Source organism: Corvus brachyrhynchos, unplaced genomic scaffold (genome assembly GCF_000691975.1).
Source record: "Corvus brachyrhynchos isolate BGI_N302 unplaced genomic scaffold, ASM69197v1 scaffold698, whole genome shotgun sequence".
In the NCBI taxonomy this organism is placed as follows: domain Eukaryota; kingdom Metazoa; phylum Chordata; class Aves; order Passeriformes; family Corvidae; genus Corvus; species Corvus brachyrhynchos.
The window spans coordinates 290724-313040 of NW_008239535.1; the positions used below are offsets into that span (position 1 = coordinate 290724).

The 22317-nt window shown below is 38.2% G+C and overlaps 1 protein-coding gene across 2 annotated transcripts; it reads left to right on the forward strand.

Moving 5' to 3' along the window:
- IMPA1 (inositol monophosphatase 1) lies at nucleotides 1-9918 on the forward strand. Of its 2 annotated transcripts, XM_017741196.1 has the most exons (9): nucleotides 1-62; nucleotides 156-237; nucleotides 1550-1683; nucleotides 3609-3713; nucleotides 4956-5001; nucleotides 5139-5247; nucleotides 5964-6072; nucleotides 7559-7710; nucleotides 8134-9918. In XM_017741196.1, the coding sequence occupies exons 2-9, from the start codon at nucleotides 175-177 to the stop codon at nucleotides 8250-8252; spliced, it is 837 nt and encodes a 278-aa protein (XP_017596685.1). In that variant the 5' UTR covers nucleotides 1-62; nucleotides 156-174; the 3' UTR covers nucleotides 8253-9918. The 2 variants fall into 2 exon arrangements, with proteins under 2 accessions (XP_017596685.1, XP_017596686.1); XM_017741197.1 differs by lacking the exon at nucleotides 8134-9918 and having other exon boundaries at nucleotides 7438-7668.
- Nucleotides 9919-22317: the final 12399 nt, after the last annotated feature.

Sequence of the window (22317 nt, forward strand, 5' to 3'; positions counted from 1 at the left end):
CGCAGCCCCGCGGCGGGGCGTGCGCTCAGCACCCATTTGAACAGTACTTAAAAATAAACCAGGTGAAGCAAGAAACTTCGAGTTTGTAAAAAAAAAAAAAAAAAGAAAACAAAGAAGACGTAACAATTTTTTGCATTAATCTCTCCTTTTGCTAGGTTCTTTATCTCGGGAAAGATGGCAGATCCCTGGCAAGAATGTATGGATTATGCAGTTGGTTTAGCAAGGAAAGCTGGGGAGGTATGTATAAGCTCTTTATAAATAATAACGTTATTTATTGAGTTTAATATGTACATAGCTTTTTGAAGGAGGTTGATGTTGGAATCTCTTCCTAAGAGTGTTTTGTCAAAAACCTAAATGGGCAGAATAGTTTGTGATGGTCAAGTGCAAGATTAGATTGTCTTTTATGTTTGCAATTTGGTTAGCTTAAGAAAACAGCTTTGTGCTTTTCCTTGGCCTGGAGTTAAAGTCCTTAAAGACTAAGGAGTAACTTTGGTTCCTTGAGTTTGATTTAAAAAATAAAACTCAGAATTGTGGTAGACAAAGAGCATCACCCTTAAACAACTCCTGTCTACCTTATTATTTTACCGCCTGAAAGTCGGTGGCATTCTTTCTTGTGAACGCTTCAATCAGCTTTATACAGTGGCTTGTTGATGGCACACAATACCATATTGTGTTCTCTCCGTCCTTGGAAGTGTCCAAAGCCAGGTTGGATGGAGCTCTAAGTCTGGTCCATGAAAGGTGTCCCTGCCCATGGCAGGAAGGTTGGAACTAGGTGGTTTTTAAGGCTCCCTCCAACCCAAACCACTCTATGATTGTTTCTCTTCATTAACTGCTTTGCTTCTGTAAATAAAAACCATCCCTTACAGCGATGACATTTTGCCATTTGAGATCTAAGACGGCTTAGAACAAGAAAAAGTTTGTACATCTTGGCAAAGCCTCAGCCGGAGTGGTTACCAAACGTTCAGTTCTACTTAGTAGTTCTACTTGGTACATTTGAAGGCTGTGGCAGCCAGACAAGATGACACATGTACTAATTCTGTCCCCTGGAGCTGCAAAATCTGTGCAACATTGTCTCTGCAACAACCTCATTAACGTCTTCCCTCAGAAAAACTTTCTGAGTTATAGTAAAATAATTCTGTGGGCTATGAGGCATGGATTCCTGCTTAAGCTGGTACTGATAGTTTTAAGATCATAAATGCTGGGTCTGGCTAAAAATAGCTGATTTGAGCTCAGTGTCAGGTGTTTTCTTCAACTTTGGTATTTAAATTTGTAAATTTAAAACTTGTCCTAACAAAATGGACCCCAGTTTCATCTACCTGGAGATCTTCCTGTAGTACTTAGATTTAAAGCCATGTAAAACTTTGTAGTGAGTAGGGACTAGAGATGCAAGTCTCAGCTCCTGCAGTTAAATCCATGTCACTGCTTGTGTTTGTGTTTTGTATATGCAGTATAGAAAATGGCTGTAAAAATGTTGCTCAGATTTTTTTGGAAAACTAGTATTTTCCATATTGTTAACAGTGAAAGATTTTTTTTGTTTTTGTTTTAACAGATAATCCGTGGAGCACTCAAAGAAGAAATATCTGTTATGACTAAAAGTTCACCTGTAGATCTAGTGACAGAAACTGATCAAAAAGTAGAAAACTTCATTATTTCTTTGATAAAAGAAAAGTATCCTTCTCACAGGTATGGCTGTTTACCAGTATGCTTTTGACAGAAAAAAAATGGAAAATTTATGATTTTGCTTGGTAAAATTTTAGTACAACTGGCATGCTGGAAAATTGCAGCATTCTCCTTTACCTTCAGTAAATTAAGTATTTTAGAGTACTAGCAGGTTGAAGTTTTGCACAGGGCTGTAGCAACAAAACAAGGTGTCCCCAGGTTACTGACATGAGACAAAACTTAGACTGAACTTCACTTGCTGTTGAGCCAACTGAAAGAAACTTCTTGGTTATTGCTTTGGAAAATCAGAGGTGTCCCCAGGAGACCTGGAACCCAGATTTCTTGTCTGCTTTTGAAACTAGTGTGCCTTTGCTGTCTATGTGGGATGGGTCCTGTGGAACCGAGTGCCTTTGGCAAATCTCATACAGTTTGACAACATAAAACATCCTTAAAAGAAGACAGGATCTTCCTGTTCTGCATAACACAAAGGCTGTCATACAAAATACTGCTTTCTTAATTGCTCTTCCCTTTTTTTCCTCTTCCCCTGCCTCTCTCCATATCCCTATCCTCCACTCCCTGAAAAATGTATTCGTGAAGGGTGATCTATATGTATTTTGCTTACATGGGTCTGTCTTTAGCATTTTGACACAATGGCTCAAGTTTAATACAGTTTCCTTAAAGTCAGTTTGCTGTTTTTTTCTTGCATTTTCTTGGAGATTTTGTTACTGTAGCTGTATATGTGGAATATAAGAAATCTGTGTAGAACTGGAGCAACGGAGGTGGTGCAAAAGTTCAGTAACCAAATTAGTGTAATCATACAGACTTGTGGAATGACCTTGAAATAACAGTTTCTGTGACACTGATAAGCATTTTTGAATATTTTAGCTTCTTTTTATTTTAGGTAACCAGTGTTACATTAGACATAATGGTGCTGAACTTCTTTTCCTAGTGAATTACTCATCAGCTATATTCAGTCTCATCTTTCTGAAGGTCTGCTGCTTTTTGGAAACATGCTGTTTCTTTCTGATTAGTCATCTTCACTTCTGTAGTTAATCATAAAACTCTAATCAGTATTAAAGGGACCTCGTTTGTTACCTCTCAGTAGTTCTCATTTTTTATGTTTGTGGAGGAAAGCACAAACATGTGTTTGCTGCAAACTTTTCATAGGTTGAGTAATGTGTGATAAATTGTGACAACCTGCAAAAGGCCTTGAAGAGAATTCCACCCACTTAGACTCATTCTAATAATTTTGCAGTCCAAAACAAATGCTTTCATGAGCAGCAAAAATTGTGAATTTTGGAGTGCTATAGCACTGTGTCTTCTGTGTCTCTGGGGTTTAATACTGTGGCTGAGCATGCAGTCACCCATCTTCTTCAGAAACTGGTTTGAATTTCCATTCCATTACTATATTACTGTTTTTTCATGCTTGTAAAACTAAAATTTTGAGATTAACAACTTTATCGTATTTGGGTTTAAATCAGTCTTCAAATTTAACAGTTGCTGCAGTGTTCTAACCAGATACATAAGACCACAAAGGCTTTTTTCACTGAAAACACAAGCTAAAAAATAATGTTGTGTAGCACAAGTAAGCTGAAAGGTGTAAATAGCTATAGGTATTTTGAACAAAATTTGATGATGCTGTTACTGGAAAAAAATTATGAAAACGTCAATGTTCTGAATGCTAAATTCTGGTATTATTTCTATATTGAAACATAAAATTCTTTTTGCCACATATTGTGCTTATCCTTGACATCATAAATACTGATGCAAGCTTGGTCAGATATGGTTGGTGCTTTCTGGATAAATAATGTTTTTCTCAGTTTTTTATGTATCGCTGGTGGTACTCCAAGCTTCATCTCACTTTTAAGAATTTCAGTGTCAAGGACAGTGTTGTAATTAATACATTTTTAACAATTTCTTTCTGTCTTTTAAATGTGTTTCTACTGTAGCTTTATTGGAGAGGAATCTGTTGCAGCTGGAGAGGGCAGCATTCTGACAGATAACCCCACGTGGATTATAGACCCAATTGATGGAACTACCAACTTTGTACACAGGTCCACCTTTCATTTCTTTTGTTAGCAACCTCAACTGATAATCCTTTTTCTTTCTCCAGTTCCCTGAAAGTAAGGTTGTTTTTAATTTTTAAATTGCTTTGAAAGAGATACTATGAACTTGTTAATGGTTACAAATTGCTACTTACTGAGAGCCACTGGGCAGTTTTTGTAAGCATTTTAATATTCCTGTGAGTATTTTAATAGTCTTGGTCTGTTACCTACATCAGTTGTTCCATAAGAGGCCTGTATTATATAGCAGGGGTCAGCAGCCTTTGGCATGGATTCCAAAGATAGATGGGCAGATTGCAACCGGAGCAGGACTCAGAGTAAGAAGTTGCAGCATCTTCAGAGAGGGAATAACAGCTTCAGGTGCTGATTTCTAAGAAATTTCAAATCCGTTGAGATCTAGGAGCCCCAGCTAAAGAAGAAAGCAAGATATTGCCAGTAATTATCAATGGTATTTTGCACCAAGATGAGGAGGGGACTTTCAGTGTAATGCTGACAGCCTATTCCTTATGTCTTTTAAATGTGATAGATTTTGGCCCCAGTGAGCTTTTCTGAGTCTGCTTGATTTCAGTTTTGAAATGACTGCTGCTGTGTGCACAATGGCTTTTAAACAGCTTCTGAATCCTGCTAAATAACATGTTCAGAAACTTACAAGAAAAGAACCCATTCTACTGAATCTGCAGGCTTAAAAGTTGGTATTTTTTGCCGAAGGAACAAAAGCAAATGTCTGGGAATTGAAAAAAAATTAACTGGTTGATTGTTTCAAACTTAGACTGGGATGCAATCCACCATGTCTTACATAGTCCCACTGTCTTCACTCTTCCTCCATTCTTCAGTATCTGTCTTGGTCATGGCTTTGGTGGAAAACGGGGCGGGGGCAGAGGTAACTTGGTTCTTCTTATGAGACCAGCTTGTTCCTTCTGAGAAAGGTTAGTAGCATAGAGGCTTGTTTGCATTCTTTGGCTGTAAAAAACAGTCCCTAAGCTAGGAACAGCTGTAACAGGAATAACAGCCCCTTGTGCATAGAAAAGTTTGTGTTTCAAATGGTAATAAGTGTTATTGGCTCTATTTTCAGCTAAACTGTGCAAATTCCAGAAACCTATGTTGTATATAGTCCAAGTTTGTTTTTGAAATATACATTACATTTAACTGAACACTGTCTTTATTAAGAGTAAGCATGGTAATGAAAGAAATTTAGTATCTCACTATAAATTAGTGAAATGTTTTGTTTTGTAGGTTTCCATTTGTGGCAGTTTCAATTGGCTTTGTTGTAAACAAAAAGGTATACTTTTTATTACTTAATATCTAATCAAACCCAAATTAATTGCTTGTTTCTAGTTACAACTAAGTTCTATAATCTCCTATTTTACAGTAAATAGGAACACAGGGAAAAAAACCTCAAGGTATTTTTTCTTGCAGATAGAGTTTGGAATTGTGTATAGTTGTGTAGAAGACAAGATGTATACTGCCAGAAAAGGAAAAGGTGCATTTTGCAATGGTCAGAAACTTCAAGTATCGGGCCAAGAAGGTAAGCTGAGCTGAGTAGCTTCTTTCTGGTAATTACCACATTGCAAATCAGACAGCAGAAATTACATACCTGGATATATTGGTATTTCTTAGCTCATAGTTTCGTTTTGCAAGACTTTCTTTGGCCATGGGCCAAAAGAAACACCTTTTATGTTCTCTTTGATGCATATGATGTCATCTGTGCAAAATCAGGACTTGGCAATTGAAGATTTTATTCCCCATGTGTGTATTGTTGTTTTGTTAGTTTGTTTGTTTTTAATTCCCTATATGTCTGCAGTCTGTTTGAGATTGTTCTTTAGAGTGTAACAAATCTGCCAAACAATTCAACTTCTCCCAGGTGTGACCTGTAGGTTTAAGTCAGTAGCACTCCTCTATGCTTACAACCCTACATCAAGTAAAGTCTGTGCTTCAAATGGGATCTTTAAGTATCTCAAGACTTTTATTTTTTCTAGCAATAGAATTTTATTTACTACTGTCATTGATTAATGTATATGCGCAGTTGGAGCAGATAGTGCTTCTTTCATTGTATTTTATTTTTTCCTGCCATTTTCCAAGTAATAAGATAATAAGATTTTTATATGTTTGATATATGTAATATTTTATTAAGATACCTCACTTTTATTCAGCCTTGTAAGAAAGCAATGAGGTAAACTCTGCTAGTCCCTGTGGCCATTTAAGTTGTGCTGTTGGAAGAGTGAGGTTTTGTTTCTTTTCCAGACATTACAAAATCCCTTTTAGTAACAGAATTGGGGTCAAATCGTGATCCAGAGGCTATAAAAATAATTCTTTCTAATATGGAAAGACTTCTCAGTATTCCTATTCATGGGTAAGACACTTTATATTTTCTATATGTATTTATATGTACTGACAATGGTTAATATTGTAAATACGATAATTTATAGAAAGCTTTGGTTGCATTATATTTGACACCTTAAATGTGAAATATGGTTTAAATGTTTCTGTCTAGTAGCTTCCACAGAGAAACTGTGTTTAGCTTTTTCAAGCTGAGATGTATAGAAGAGAACCCTAACAGTCAGTATTGAGAAGCAAAGCATGTTTGGGCTTGTAGGACTGCAAAGTGTTATATTTACTAGTTAAAAAAATTATGTGCAATTTTGTGCGCTTTTTTTCCCTAGAAACACACAAGGAATAAAACTGGATGAACAGAAGCTATATTGCATTTCTTAGTTTCCTTTCCTTGTAGTAATGAAAATTGTTCTTGTTTTTTTTAATATATATATATGTCTCAGAAGACAAAAGTAGATCTCCTTTTCCTCTTTCAAAACCATACAACTTTGTCTGAGTAGTTTAAATTGTCCATAAACTGCTCTTATTTTGGTTGCATTCCCTGCTTCCTCTACTCTAGATAAACCAAAGTATAATTTCCACAAAATATTTTGTATAAAGTTGGTTTCAGCAGACAGTTTTTTGTTTCTCAACCATATTCATGTTTCTGTTCTAACAAGTATTATGCTGAGATTCTCAGGATTCTTGTTTTGACACTTGACATGCTTAACATGTAGATTTTTTCTACTTCCAAAAAGTCTTCCGATGCTGCTAAAGAATATATATGTTAGGATGAAAGTAGGAAACACATTTTAGGAGTGTCGTGAGTTCATCTTGGGCATTTTATTTGTAAACAATAATTTGAGACTGGAGTTGATTTAAGTTGCATCTTGCAGTAGTTTAGCTGCTATCAGTTACAATTTAATGTACAGTTTACTGTTAGTTGAAATAACTGCAGCATTTACACAAGTCACACTTACTGGCTAAGTGCATTGACATTTCCAAAAGAAACTGGAATCTGTGACACAAGGATTTGGTGAAGTTAACCAGACCAAATTTATGCTGTGTAATTTATTTTTTGTGATTACTGTTAGAGGGTTTGGCAAGTCAGAGATGTTTACTGAGCATCACCAGAGAAACTGACAAAAACAGTTTTTCAGCGCTGGAAAGTATACACTCTGCTTGAATTCTTGTATTCAAAGAGAAAAATAGACTATCTGTTAGTGTTTCATGGGAAATTATCTTCCACAATATGTTGTGGTTTAAGAAATTATTTAAGATGTATTTAAACCAAAATTGATTAACAGAATTTGTAAATGTAATTTCTGAAAATTTGCTGTATTTTGAAAACTCTTCAAGCTACTTAAGCAACACTTCCTGCCCATTTTTTTATGTTTCTCTGCAGCATTTCGTCATCCTTTCTCCAGTTCATCAGGACATTTCTGTGTTCTCTGTGCAGTGTACACAGACACTGTAACTTCTTTGCAAACTCTTCTCAGTTAAAACAACATTTGTATCTCCTTTAGCATTAGAGCTGTTGGTACAGCAGCTGTGAACATGTGCCTTGTGGCAACAGGTGGAGCTGATGCCTATTATGAAATGGGGATTCACTGCTGGGATATGGCAGGAGCTGGAATCATTATTACTGAAGCTGGTGGAGTCCTGCTGGATGTAACAGGTAAATACACGGGCCTGCATAATACTCTTTACCCTTTTAAATGACTAACGGAGCAAAATGTAGCTGAAATGAGAAGCCAAGAAGTTCTTTTCAGTCCTCTTTCCAGCAACCACTACTGAACAGTTCCCAACCCATCAATAGATGAAGAACAGGTTAATTTTATGTTCTTAAGCAACAAGACAACCTTTACTGCCTTGGCTGGACTCCTGGAAAAGTGAAAAAAGACAGTAAATGTACACCGAAGAGAATTTAAATGCAGCTCATACGAGATACCTGTTGTGTTAAATGCATTTTTGTCCAGCAAAACTTGGTCCTAAATTGTAATGTATAATTTACACTCAGTTTTTTCAGTGCTTATTTTCATACCAGCTTTTAATTTTCTCCATATATAAAACTGGCTGCTTTGTTTCCTTTGCTTTCTAGGTGGACCGTTTGATTTGATGTCTCGAAGAATAATTGCAGCAAGCAGTCAAGCTATCGGAGAGAGAATAGCGAAAGCACTTCAAGTAATTCCTCTGAGAAGAGATGATGCAACCAACTGAACACCAAAGCTGGACCTTAAATGTTTTTTTCTAATGTTGTCTCATATTCCCACATGGTGGTTGTTCTACACCTTGAATAGATGGTAGTCTTTCAGTACTGGTGTGGCTGCTAAGTAGAGCTTTGAGATTGAACAATATTGTAAGTAAGCTGTAACTGTTGAGTATTTTATTTAACATCACAATTAGATAAAAATCTAGAAAAAGAAGCAAATATATGCAACTAGTATTTTCAAGTTTTATACTACACTGGAACACATAGCAAGAGACTCTTTGATGTATAGATCAATAAAGATCTCTAGTTCTGTTAGTGACAAAACCAAAAACTGCTGTCCTAACACCACATCATCACAGCTGATCCTGAACCCAAAAAGATGAAGGCATTACTGTTTATCCTGTCTTTCTCTGTCTGGTTTCCAGTGGTATCCATTTCCATACCTCATTGCAGTTTTTGTAAAGGTAGTTCACACATTTCCAAACTTGTTAGTTGCTCATAGTTTTGGCTACAGTTTAAAGCTTTTAGTACTTAGGTATCATTGGTTTTGTAGCCATCCTACCTTTCTGATGGTAGATAGACACAGTCTCTTCTTTAGCCTCATATGTGGCCAGTACACTTGCAAACCCATTACAATTTCAAAAGTAATAGTTATTGTGCCAGAAAATACGTGCATCTTCCAGAATTAAGGTCTGAGCACGCCTAGCACCAAATGTACTTACTTGAAATTAAGATGCAGTATGATTTTCATTTTGTTAATTTTGGTTGAGTTTCTTCATGGATGAGTGTGTTTTGAAGTCTAAGGAATCATTAAATCCAAGAGAGTTTTCAGTACTTCTGCTGGCAAAAAAATAAGCCCATAGTCCATATTTTTTACATAATTTTCTGTAAGTTACAAAAGCAGTGACCAACCAGGAGCAGGTTTCCATTGTGTTTTACAGAATGTACACAGAAGAAGATACATATGTAAACCTAAAGGGTTTATAAATTAAGAAATATTAGTGATTTAATTCTAGGTGTCAGTTTTTGTAAACTTTGAAAATTATACTGGTTCTCTGCATTTTTGTATTTAAGATTGTTAAAAGCATCAGTGCACTGTTCAAATAATTAATGCACTTTAAAAAAAAGATGTCACTCAGATCAGTTTTTAGACTGATTTTTTTTTTTGTGTTGAAAAGAAAGTTGTCTCATTGGTTGTTTAGTCAAGACACAGCAATGGAAAGTATGATTTTTTGTACTGCTGTCCCACTATTTTTATTTTGAAAAACAGTATACTGAAGTTTCAACAGATTGCATATTATAAATGTCAGGGGTTTTTATCAGTTGATTTCTGCAGATTTTTCAGAAATACTTAATTTTAAGATGTATCTAATGCCAGATGATTAATGTTAATGAGGTCAGCCTGCTATTTTAAAGGTCCTCCCAAAAAGCCAGACTTACAGTTATTTTACTTTTTAAATTCGTGTTGACAAGGATGGAAAACTTGAGCATTTCAGTGTAACTTTGTTGCTGTAAACAATGTGTGTGGGATCATGGTTATTTTTGAATGTCTTCTGTACCATTTCTGTGGCTAGTGTATAACAAAATCTGCATAACTTTATTTGTGAAATGGAGATATGTCTAAAAAGTACTTAAGATGAGAGAACATGTTAGAAATAAATAACTTTAGCAGCAGTGTGGCTTCAGCTGTGCTTCCTTTCTTAGCGTTCATCAGGCTGCAGTGCTGTGACCCATCAGGCTGGATCTGTGGGCCTCAAACTCTCTGAGTTGAACACTTTTTCTTCTTCACCCCTGATGTCCATAGATGAAAAACTGTTGTGCCTTTGTACGTGGGATTATGTATGCACCTGCAGTTGGGTTTTGGAGCAAATATTTCCCCTTGTTCCAATGAGATCATGGTTCATTAATCATTTCCAACCTCAGACTCAAACATTATGGGTTATCTTGCCTGTCATTTGTGTTGGAGGTCTGTCAGCTGGTTGAAGCATGTAGCTTTCTCATTGTTAGCTTTCCTTATGATGTTATCTGAGGAAAAATTTTTATTAATTTCTTATCTTGGCTTTCTTCACTCTGTTTATGTTGGAGATTAGTGTAAATTTTTTTTGCTCACTCTCTAAATGGCAGTTTTTATCAACTGCTTTCTTTTTAGTTTCAGCCACCTTTTGAGGAGGATCAGAAATCCTAGTTTGCCATTTTGCTAAGCATTTATCTTCTCGGGTACCTCTTTAATATGTGGCCACTTCTTTTGTCATGTGAAAGGACACTGAAATGTAATTACTAAGTTTAGACATTTTGCTTCTGTTCTAGCCTGTGATTTTGACCAGCTTTTCTAATGAAACAAGTCAAGATTTCTGTGTATGCAAAATGCTTTTGAGAGCATATATGAGGTAGTCCCTGAATGTTCAAAACTACAAAAAGTATGGTTTTGTTGCTTTAAAAGATGGAGGGGCAGAATTAATCCTCTTAAATTATTTTTTAAAAAATCTAAGATAAAATTATGTATTTACGAGATAGCTTTTGCTGGGCAATGAGACAATTGGAAAGAAAGGCCAGTTACCACAGACTGAACAGACAAACTGTCAGATTAAAGTCATGAATATTCCTCATGAAGGTATCAACAGGCCAGTACACAGGAAACTTTCTTGCACAGCTTTTCAGTGAACAACCCGGGACTTCAGCTGGCAAATGCCACTGTGGTTTGAACCTCAGCTCTGAGTGAAGAACACTTAAAACTTACAGGTGCAAGAAGATCGAGTGGACAGAGTCAGCAACTGGAGCAAGTGAAAAAATAAAAAAAATACTGCTGGAAATTAAAGGACTACATGAGCAAATTTAACCAGTCCTTTTGCCTTTAGTTTGAGAATTTAAATGGCCAACAATGTCACTATATAGTTACTGTAGAGCCTGCTGCTCGTCTTAACAAAGGTCTTCGAAGTAGGGGACTGATTTTTAGCCTGACACTAGAACAATTAGTACTACACAATAGTAATGGTGACTTCTACCACTGATGTGTATGCAGGAGGGGAGGTATCCTTAGCCTGCTGTCCTGGCTACCACCCATCACTGGCCATCTCCATTTACTGATTTGCTGATAATTTGCGATTGTTTCCTGTGATGACCTGCAGAGCTTTGCTCTAGCTGCACAGCAGAGTATTCCAGTAGATTCAATCCTGCAGAGCTTTTCCCAGCATGAAATATTGCCAAAGTCACAAAAGGCTTCAGGATCTTGTCCAGCCCTCTTAAATAGCCCCGTAGAAAATCCCTCCTCTGCATCCCCTTCCCTTATGGAATATGGACTATCCCTCATAATATCTGTGACCTAAAGCTGTGGTTTAATTTTACTTAGTCTAATGTCAGTGTGAACTGGGCATTTTGACTAGAACAAAATGTCATCCTGCGGCCTTGGTAATGAAGCATTTTAAATAAGGAACAAACATCTCTTTCTTTTCACAAGCTTCTTTCTATCCTCTCAAAGCCAGCAGCTAATTCAGTTCTATTAATTACCTGTGAGGGAGGTAATTGCTTCCTTCACAAATCTGATCCTGTTGCTAAAGTGCTGACAGGCAGCTCTCCAACAGTACATTAGTTTTGGATCTACAGCAGCTGGCACGGCTGCCTTTATTTGCACAAACTCCAAGCATCACAAGGATGTCAATGATGTGACACCTCGAGTGTCAGCCAGATCTCCTGGATGGCAAAATCCATTCCATCTCTGAATTACTGCTTGTCCAGCACCAAGAACAACAGTGAATGTAGTCTGTCACATCGCTCTCCAGTGTGTACAATCTTCACACAAAGATCTGCAGCTTCTTAAAGATAGCAGGAGCTTCTGACATGTCCTCTGTGCCCACTATCTGCTGTCTGCCTGCTAGAACAACAGGGCAAAGAAAATCTGACACACTTCAAAGCCGTGTGCAGCTTTTGGAACAAACAAATCGGAGGCCTGTGCTCAGCCAAGAGCATATTATGGCACTGTATGAGAGCTACAAACTCCCGCCTGTTTGAGGAGGAGAATGGATTAAAGAATGGAATGCTCTTTCCCAAAGCAAAGCAGAACTAATTTTCAAGCACAATTCAAGTTATTAAGACGCTAAAAAATAATGGCAACTGTACATCCTGTTCCAGAAGCTTATAGCCTCTCTTGGTGACTGGTACATTGACTGCATACACTGTGTCATACATACTCTTGCACAATCCCGGGGATGACTTTTACACTGAGGTGATTGGGAACTGGGCCCTCTGTACTCCCCTTAAAGTGGAACGAAAAGAGGAAGAAAATGCAATAGCAATGGTTGTGCCACAGCAATAGGTAAGCCAACCTCCCCTTTTCATGCGGTGGAAGATTAAAGTTTACATTTTGTTATGTCTCTCCTTAGCTCAGCAGAGACTACGTTTACAACCATGTGAAGCACTTAATTTAGAAGTGGTTGTACTGCAAATATTGATAAATAATTTCATAGGCGCTCTTCCTCAGCTTTCTGGGTTACATCTTCCTCTGCTGCTGTGCCGGGAGAGGTGGTTCCGTGCAGTTTTATCCGGCCCGTGGACGCAGGCGGTGGGCGGTCTTGGGGAAGATGCGCAAACCCCCGAAGAGCCGCGCCCCTCACCGCTCCCGGCACAACACTAGATGGCAGCCGGAGTCAGGGAAACACGGGGAGGCCCGGAGTTCCCTTGCTTTAGCGAGCATTCCTTTTTCCACGCCTCACTTCCATCCTGCTCTGCTCCCTGTAGTTTTTATTGGATACAATAACTGAGAACTATTTAGAAGAATTATTCCAAAATTTTTTGAGGACTTTGGCTCTGTTTTTCTGTGACTTGAGAAGGAGTGTGAAATAGGACTTGTGCCAGCAGAATTAATATTCCCTCCTTTTCAGTGTTGAAGACCGGTATGTATCACAAACGATCACAAATCTAAACTCTAAAATAAGATAAATGCCATAAAAATCCTTAGATTATACTGCATTTAAGGCTACAGTAATTTCCCCTGTGTTTTTTGCTGTCATTAATTAGGACATGCCTTTTTAAAAGCCTTTCTTTTAAGCCTACAAGATAATCTTCTGGGCACGCATGTATTAATCCATATGCAGATACAGCCCTGGGACAACAAACCCAGACACAAAAAAGGAGGTCTTAATGATTTTTGAGATGCAGTTGTTATGTTTTCCAAAGAGAACACAAGCTCAATATGTTGCCTCCAAATGTGTTGTGATGATGTAAAGGAACTATAGTAGCTGTGTCTGTATTTTCCCTGTACAATAGTATATTGAAACTATATTTTTCAGGATCTGCTCAAGCATGGATAGGGAACTCATCCCCTCATTTCAAGGTTTCACAGGTCTCTGTGCCACATCCTGTAAAAAGTTTATGAGTATTTATGACCTTGCCTACAAAGGCAGTGGCCTAGAGGTTAAGTGCCAATGCATTACTGACGAAAGGCTCACTCTTTATCTCAGTGTGGCTGTTGAGAGGCATTGTCTCCCAGGAAAGGACTTTTCTCAGGAAAAGACTTTCCTGCCCTCCCTGTAACACATCTGGAGATGCCCTGCCAGAGCACACCTGCCAGAACCTAAGGACGCTGCCAAGTACCTTTGCACAGGCTGTTGGGGGGGCCCCAAGATACTCTGCTTCCTAAAAGCAAGTAGTGAAAGGAGAGGTGTGTCCTGTACTGTCTGCAATGCCCTTTAGTACAGGTCAAAGTGAATTAAAATAAGTTACTCTAGTGAGGATCAGTATGGTATATCTCCTTTCTACTATGACTTCTCTATGGTGTTGCAAGACAGCTACATTGTCCTTCCTTCCTCAGTTGCAAATTTCCCTTTGGACAAGAGAAAAGCTCCTAAAGCTGTTTCTGGCTGTGGGTGTCTTGGCTGAGGACAAATAGCAGTGGAAAGAGGGTCCCAGCTGAGATGTGTTGACCTGGGGATTGCTGTGGTGTGGGATCTTGGAGAAGGTAGGAGAGGGACTTGGCCAGAACAGGCCAACAGCAGCAGGGACAGGAGATCCTAGTTTGGTACCGAGTTATATTAGTACCGGCAGGGAATGTTTCTAGTTTTAGAAATGTCATTCTTTTCCAGCTGTCATGACAAACAGGTATGATGACATCTATAGAGGTATTTAGAAAGCCTCTGTAGGGATTTTCAATTTTCTATAGTTTTTCCAGAATTAAAATAAGTAAGTTCAGGTGTAAAAGTTCATCAGGATGACTTTATTTATTATTAATGGCATAACCCTCAACTTTACTGGATGTTTGCATTGGCCTTTTGTAGGCAAACAATCACCTCACTACTGAAAACTAAAAATAATAAAAACACCCTTTATTTCTGCTTCATTATACTTGAAATTGTGGTTACAGTTCTCAACAGTCCTCCAGCAAAACACATTTAAAAGAGAGTAATGGTTAATGTTATTAGAAATTCCTGTTTCAATATTTATTTAGTTGTAATTAGCAATGTGTTAGCTGTGTAAAAGTAAATTGTACCCCACTTCATCTGTGCACCTTGTTCAGCTCACTGTGTTGAAATGGAATTCATAATGACAAACTGTCATAGCAGGGGGAGGTTAAAAGCTTTGCTTCTGTAGGTACTTAGATGTTAATAGCAGTTCCCACTGAAAGGAAGTGGAAACCTGGACCTAATGGTTCCCATCAACAGTCATTTGTGTGGCTGGCACGGAAAAACACTGCTATTCAGTCAGATGAATCAATTAGTAGAGAAAATATGTTTTCCACCAGTACACGTTCCAGTTTAGTTAATTTCTCCTATCTTTTATTTTTATTTTTAAATATCATGGGAAATTAATAATTAATAGACTCTGTCAGAGGGATTTCTTTCTGCCTCTTGTACCTGCCAACTGTTAAGCCTAATACTTGAGATTTTAGGAAATGCCACCCAACTGTATACTCTAGTTAGTTCCTCCAATTCTGCAGACTCTGTTACTAGTGTTTGTTTCTTCTTCCCAAAGTTTTCATTGCAATCTTCAGTGCATCTCAGCGGAAGTCAAGTGGATTATATCTGCTTTCTAATCCAGAATAGAGAGTTGATTGCCTAGGGTTTTTTTAAAATTTATTTAAATGAAAGAATTATGGACAAAATATTCAAAGGTTGGGAAGCAGAGAGAGAAATCACAACCCCATTCTCTCTCTCAGATAAACATTCTTCACTGGAGTTTTTTGGGATAGGATACCCTCCTCTCTTCCATTTCAGAATGACACAACTTCAAGAAGTGGAAAAAAAAATACCCCCAAAAACCCACAAAAGTATCTCTTGATTTACTTGATTTACTTGACAGAGCACTAAATGAAGTTACTTCCAACTCCACACACAGCTCTGCTCCAGAAGGGTCTGTACCTACAGAGAGCCCTGTGGATCTGATGTAATCCATAGTAAAGCTTTTAGAGTGAGCTTCCTGGAAAGCAGATATTTGCATCTCTTTAAAAAATTTTATTTTAGTGGAACATCTATGAAAATAATTTAAAAGTCACTTTTTCCAAAAATATTTAAAGCTATTTAATTGGCTTGACTTTCACAAGAAAAGGCACCATCTGCATAGAAGATGGAATTGAAGATAAGAAAGCAGGAAAAACTCAATTACGGTTTAACCTATAAAGAGACTAATGATTTTCTGAAAGTGGCATCAGTTACAATAAAAACCCCCAAATCAAATTACAGCTATTGAGATAACATAGACAGCAAATCAAATAAAAGAAAACAGATTTTTCTGCTCTGTTCATCTTTACCTGAGCATGCTCATTAAAAATTTGTTTCATTTGAAGGCTTTTTTTCTCCCCAGTTCCTTCATATCTTCCAACATATGCATGATGACACATGGAGGCAGTGTCTCAGATGTGTGACTCTTCCATTATGGTCTGTGAAAATTTATCCCTAGCATTTCCAAACGCAGCACAGGAACTGTAAATCCACTCCCACCTGGTCTGTTGCAATATCTTCTATCAATGACTTCAGAGACAGCATGAACTTAATGAACTCAGGTGGCAACACCATTGACAGGATGCATTTAGTTTTGGAAAGGGCATGTAAAGGGGGGCTGGGAGGCTGACTTATGGTGACAGAGATCTTGCAAGCTAATGATAGAGAGGACAATTTGCAATAGCTTTCCACTAGAAGGAAGATACTTGGGTAAACAGAAGATTCGTGCAACAAAATTTCTTGGTTTGGTTTAATTTTGGCTCTCAGTTCACTTGCTTTTTAAAGCAAACACATTCACAGCAGGTACGTAGGTGGGCCTGAAGAGACCTACAGCAGGTACTTCGTCACGTTAAACCAGATTGTAGTTGATTCAATTTGAACTAATTAGGTGACTAAAGGCAGAGGAGGAAAGATGGGCAAGGTAGTTCTATGTGTAACTCTGCTGATTTCATGCTGCCATATTCAGGAGACACAGAAATGACTCCAGATAGCACGAGGAGAAAATTCAATGCATCTATATCATACATATTTATTACCTAGTCAATATCCACATACATAAAGGAAAAAAAACACATTTGGAAAAGTTAAATTTCCTGTACAAATTCATGTATGATAAAGTTTAAATTTTTAAACTTTAACTTGATAAATACTAATTTAACTATTACCCATCAATTTGCTTTTTTCATGGCTAGGCTAGGAGACCTTGTGCCAATTATTTTCTACTCATGACCACCAAAATGCTTTAAATCCCTGAGCCTCCACTTTTAGCAGTGACAAACCAACACCATGCCAGAGAAGAGGAGGTGGTTCTGGTAAACAGTCCCTTTTCCCCAGCTTCTGTCCCAGAGTGGACAAGTGTTCAGATCACCTGCTGCTTCTGGCCTTGCGAGTAGCTCAGTGCTCAGCAGCTGAACCCTGCAACACCACAGATCTGAATGAAAAGAGCAGCCTCTTCTCAAACATCTTCAGTGGGTGACAAGCCATTTGATTAATGCAGCTGTATTTTCCCTTTCTTGAACCTCCTATGTGATCCTATCTGTAGTGGGATGTTACTGATTTTTACAGCTTCATGCACATCCAGCAAAACATTTTGCCACGTCCTTACCTGTAAGTTCACTTGTATTCCCAAAGGCACCATGGAGCATGCTTAGGGAAACTAAGCACGTGCCTGGGAATATGTCACAACCTGATGGGCTACCTGGCTTGTGGGTGGGTGGGGATCACGGCTGTGGTTTGTAGGACTCCATAATACATAAAGACATGGAGGCTTTTATCCTCTAAACTTCTCTACCTTATTGCAGGTTAGCACAAATAGCACAAAAATCAATAATAGCAAGTTGATATGATTAATAAAGTGAATATATACACATATACATATATACATGAATATATACATATATCAAGCTATTAAAAATGATGATAAGAAATCAATAGCAATATCACTCATTAGTATGGCAGATAATATTACCAGAAGCCAATTGTGTAGCAGCAACAAAGGGGGTATATGTTATTACAGACTATTACAAATATAATTAGTGAAGAAACTTTTCAACAATGTAGCAGCAGACACACTTCAAATAGATTATTTCTATGGGTATATGATACTGGCCAGTATCAAGTGAATTATACAGATTTCAGAAGGGGCCAAACAATCCCAAAGGAGAGGACAAACTGACCCTGGAGGGGTACCCAACCATCCCAGAGGTGGTAGGACAATCCCCCAAAACTGTGCCCAAAGGAAGTCCAGTAAAATTATTACACAGGGTTCTCACTTTGGAGATGATCTGTGTCACCGAGCCTGGAGTCAGCCAGATATCCCTGGTGAGCATCCAAGTGCTCGCTGAAAGTTTGTGTGGGATTTAACCTGTTTGGGAAAGAAAAAAAAAAGTGAAGCACAGAAAGTACTCAGAGACAGTAGCTTCACTTTGGTTGAAAATGCCTTTTAGATCGTAGAGGCATGAGGGGGTGTAGGACATCGCTACTTCAAGCAGCCAATAGATGCTGTGAGTTTCCATTTTTTCACATGTAACAACCAACTGATGATGGTGTTTGCTGTTCCTTTAAAAAGAACCATTTAAAAAGAGCCTTTAGAACCATTTTATTTTCCCAGAGTGTTTCCACTTTTTCAGACAATAAGTTGCTGTTACAGCTTCTTATTTTGGGGTCTATCACTAGTGTCTCAGGATGTCTCTGGTTTCCAGGTACCCAGCTGTACTTCAAAGATATCAGGTGCATTTCTCAAGCATGTTTCTCTTTCCCAAGCCCAGTTCCCTGTAGCACAGTTCCAGGCTGGCAGGATTTACTCTGTCAGTATTTTTCAGCAGAACATTTTCTTTTGCTCAGCAATTTTCATCCTGCCACTTTCATGGCTATGTTCCTATCAGGACATGCAATGACTTGAGGGTGTTGCTGGAGCAGAGCCTTCCATCCCAGCAGGCAGCAGTGCACATGCTGAGTCTAAGGAGGCAACACTGACATTTCTTTTTAATAACTGGATCTGCTGAAGCTCTCTTTTGTTATGTTCACTCATTGGAATTATTTTCTCTGTGTTGCTACTGCTTCTCTTGATAAATGCCTGCGTTTCTATATAACTCTTTTTCTCCCACAACAAACCCTTTTTTATGTTCTCTGCCATCAATATTCATTCTTTAATTAACATCACCAGAGACTAATAGTTGTCTCAGCTATGCCACAGCAAAGCAAGAAGCTTTAACATGAACCACAACAGCAATGCTGAAATTTAATTACGATTACAACTGCCAGAAACAAAGATAAAATATACAGATGAATAGTGATCTTCACATACATCACTGATATTTGATGTGATAGAGGCTTTGATTCTCAAAGCAGTGCAAGTGCATGACTCCATGAATTAATGAGAGGGTTCATCCCTTTCTAGAGTTAGGAAAAAAAAAATTTTATTGCATTTGCAGTCAATTGTTTTTCTTTGAATGCTTCTAATCACAGCAAAAAGGAGGAGAGAGAAGAGTCAGTCAGCTACAATTGTTCATCCCTGACAGATGTAGTGGCTTCAGTCTGAAAGAGGGTAGATTTAGATTAGCTATAAGGAAGACACTCTGTACTGTGAGGGTGGTGAGGCACTGGGACAGGTTGTCCAGAGAAGTTGTGCATGCCCCATCTCTGGAAATGTTCAAGGCCAGGTTGGACAGGACTTTGAGGACCCTGGTCTAGAGGAAGGTGTCCCTGCCTGACGCAATCTGCGCCTTAATTGTGTCTCCCTTGATGGGGGAGACTTTTTAGAGTCTTTGCCAGGAGTCAGAGATGAATGGGACTTTTAGCCTTCTCTTTCTTCTGCAGTAGTTTATTAAGTCTTATCTAAAAAGTACGAGGCACTGACATGACCGAGACATAGCATGAAGCAGAGAATGCAGGAAAAAGCTGAATTATCAAGATTACACAGCCTTTTTAAAGGTAAATCACCCAATGAAAACTTAAAACGCAAGGCATTTTCACTTTTCTACCAATGTCTAATAAATCATCTAGTCACGCAGGCAGGAACTGCAGAATTCTTTATCCAATCATCCCAAACTACTTCTACTGCAGAATATGGAGTAGATGAAGAAGAAGAAGAAGGTCTGGAGAACAACAACAATCCTCCATTTTGATGGTTTTTGATTTTATCTACTTACTATATTAATAAACCCAAAAGCTCCAAATTTTTCACCCTGTGACAATCTTACATAGTATTCTAGTTCACACCAGTGTAGATTCTAATTCTTCCCAGAGGGTAGGCAATTTTCTCCATGGACGAAGGTCAAAAACAGTGTTGTCCAGGGGGGTAGAACCCTTCAAAGCAGACAGAGAAGTATTCTTGGTATTCTGGGTTCCCACACCTGCCCATGACAGGGGTGTTGGAACCAGATGGTCTTCAAGGTCCCTGACAATCTAAACCATTCCATGATTTATGTTTGTTTAAACTGTTATTACAGACCTCCAGTGACAGAGACTCTGCAGTTGTTCCCTTCTCTTTGTGACAAAGTTATAAATGTTTCTACTAATGTCTAAAATGAATCTTTCTAAAACTTAAGCTCATTACTTCTTGTTGTGTTCCATGTGAGCATGGAAAACAAAATTGCTCTTGTATCAAGTAGAAAGCTGAATTTAACCTAAGTGATGGCCTTGTAGAAAACCTAGTCCTTCCATTTTGACAATGAATCATGGAGAATTGCACTTTTTCTTGTGCTTTTCTTCTGGTTTCATCCTACCTGTGTCCCTTAATACCTCTGTAGGAACATTGAAAGGGAGTGTCAAAAGTCCCTGTTAAAGTCAGGACAGATGGCATATTACTCCTTCCTTAAATATTAAGCACAATTTTCCTCTTGAAGAAGAAAATGTTGAAGTGACAAAATTTGCTCTTGACATCTAGTTTGGCAAGTAACAGAATTTTTTTTCAGCACCCAGATACTTAAAATTAGTTTTTCAGTTGTTGTTAGTAAGGCCCATTATTCCCTATCTCCCCTCCAGTTCTCTCCCTCTCTCTTAAGGACAGGTGTTTTCACTAAACTTTTGCTCCCCTCCTGTATATTCTCCACTGAGGTTGCTTCAGCCTGTCTTTAAATATCTTACTGAACAATTTATCAGCCATGCTGAAACATCAAATATGTAAGAATTTTACCTTCCAAGTTATCCCTATCCCATCCTTCACCTAGGCTGAAATCTTACAGTTTTTGGACTGTTAAGTATTACAGACTTGCTCATCATTGAACTTTTTATGGAAAGAAAAGCAAAGGAAAGAACTGAATGTTTTGACCTTCTCCACATCAAGCTGTTTTGCAAGTGAAGCAAAGGCCTTCCTATTGCCTCTGGTTCTTCTATTTTCTGGTTCTTCCCTTACTAAGGCTGTTTAAAGCTGAATTTCTTGTTATTTGACATCTTCTTTTATGCCTTGGTCTTTCAGGTCCTATCTGTAGTTGCTCAAGCTCATTCTTCTTTTCCTGTAACTATGAGCATGACCTCCTTTTCATTTCTTTTTCTTCTTGAATTAGAGGGCAGCGGTGAAATGACAGGGAGGCTAGCTGCCTCTGTGTTCTGTCTGATTGTTTCTGTATCTGTCCTTCCTATTAATCCTGTCTGGGTGACAGCCATTCTTCTTAGCTTAACCTTCCCTCTCATCAACTTCCCATGAAATTTTTGAGCTGCAATACTTGGATTTAGTCAAATCTACCTTTTTGAGGCCTGTTGTTTTGCTTTCCTAGTCTGCCTTTTTCTTCAGATCTTAATTGTAAATTGTCTTTCTTTTGTCCACATTTATGCAAGCCAATTTCAATATCAGATTCTCTCTACTGGTTGTTAAGTAATTTCCAAAATTAACTTAATGACAACAGAAATTAAAACAACAGAGATAAGAAACTCTATGAGAATTAGGCTCTAAAATACTCCTGAATGGCTGAATTAGAAATGTGCATCCTTAATTAGTTCAGCACACCTAGCAATACCACAGTCTGAAACTCCCTGGGGAAAAGTTTGTAGTAAACTACTATAATTAGATAAAATTTCTTTGATGATGAGTAGAAAGAAGGTTACATTAATTAATTGGTGCCCTGATTTCTAAAATGCGGGATAGCAGTTTTAAAAGCAGTCAACTTCCCTTAACACATTAGTGGTATTATAAGGCTAAGTTTCATTCACTAGGACATGAAAAGTTTTCAGATTTATACTTTTCTTGCATGTTCTTAGGAAGACAATTTAAATTTAACTCCAGTTGTTTGCAGTAAATTTAAGTCCAGTTGTTTAACCCTCAAGATCTGTGTTCGTTAGTACCTCACCGTGAAGGAAGGGGGGGTTTCTGCCATGATGTCCATTCTGCAACTCCATTTCTGGGCCCATTGGGATGGCTGTGTGCAGCTCAGCCCCTGCCCTCCCCTGCAGACACTCTTCTGCCTGCCTTATGGGCAGGCCATGTCATGCTGAGATCTAAACCTTGGATCCACATGAAGCCCAATGGAAGCTGCTGTTTTCCTTCAAAATGTAGCTGAACAGAAAATATTTTAAACACTCTGCAGCAATCACCAAGAACTGGGATACAGGGTTTGTTCTTTTCTTTGTGGGAAAGGATTAAAACCACCATTGCTCATCTTCCAAAGGGTGTGTAACCAAGGGCAGGGGAGCTGCTGCTTCACCTGCTGAA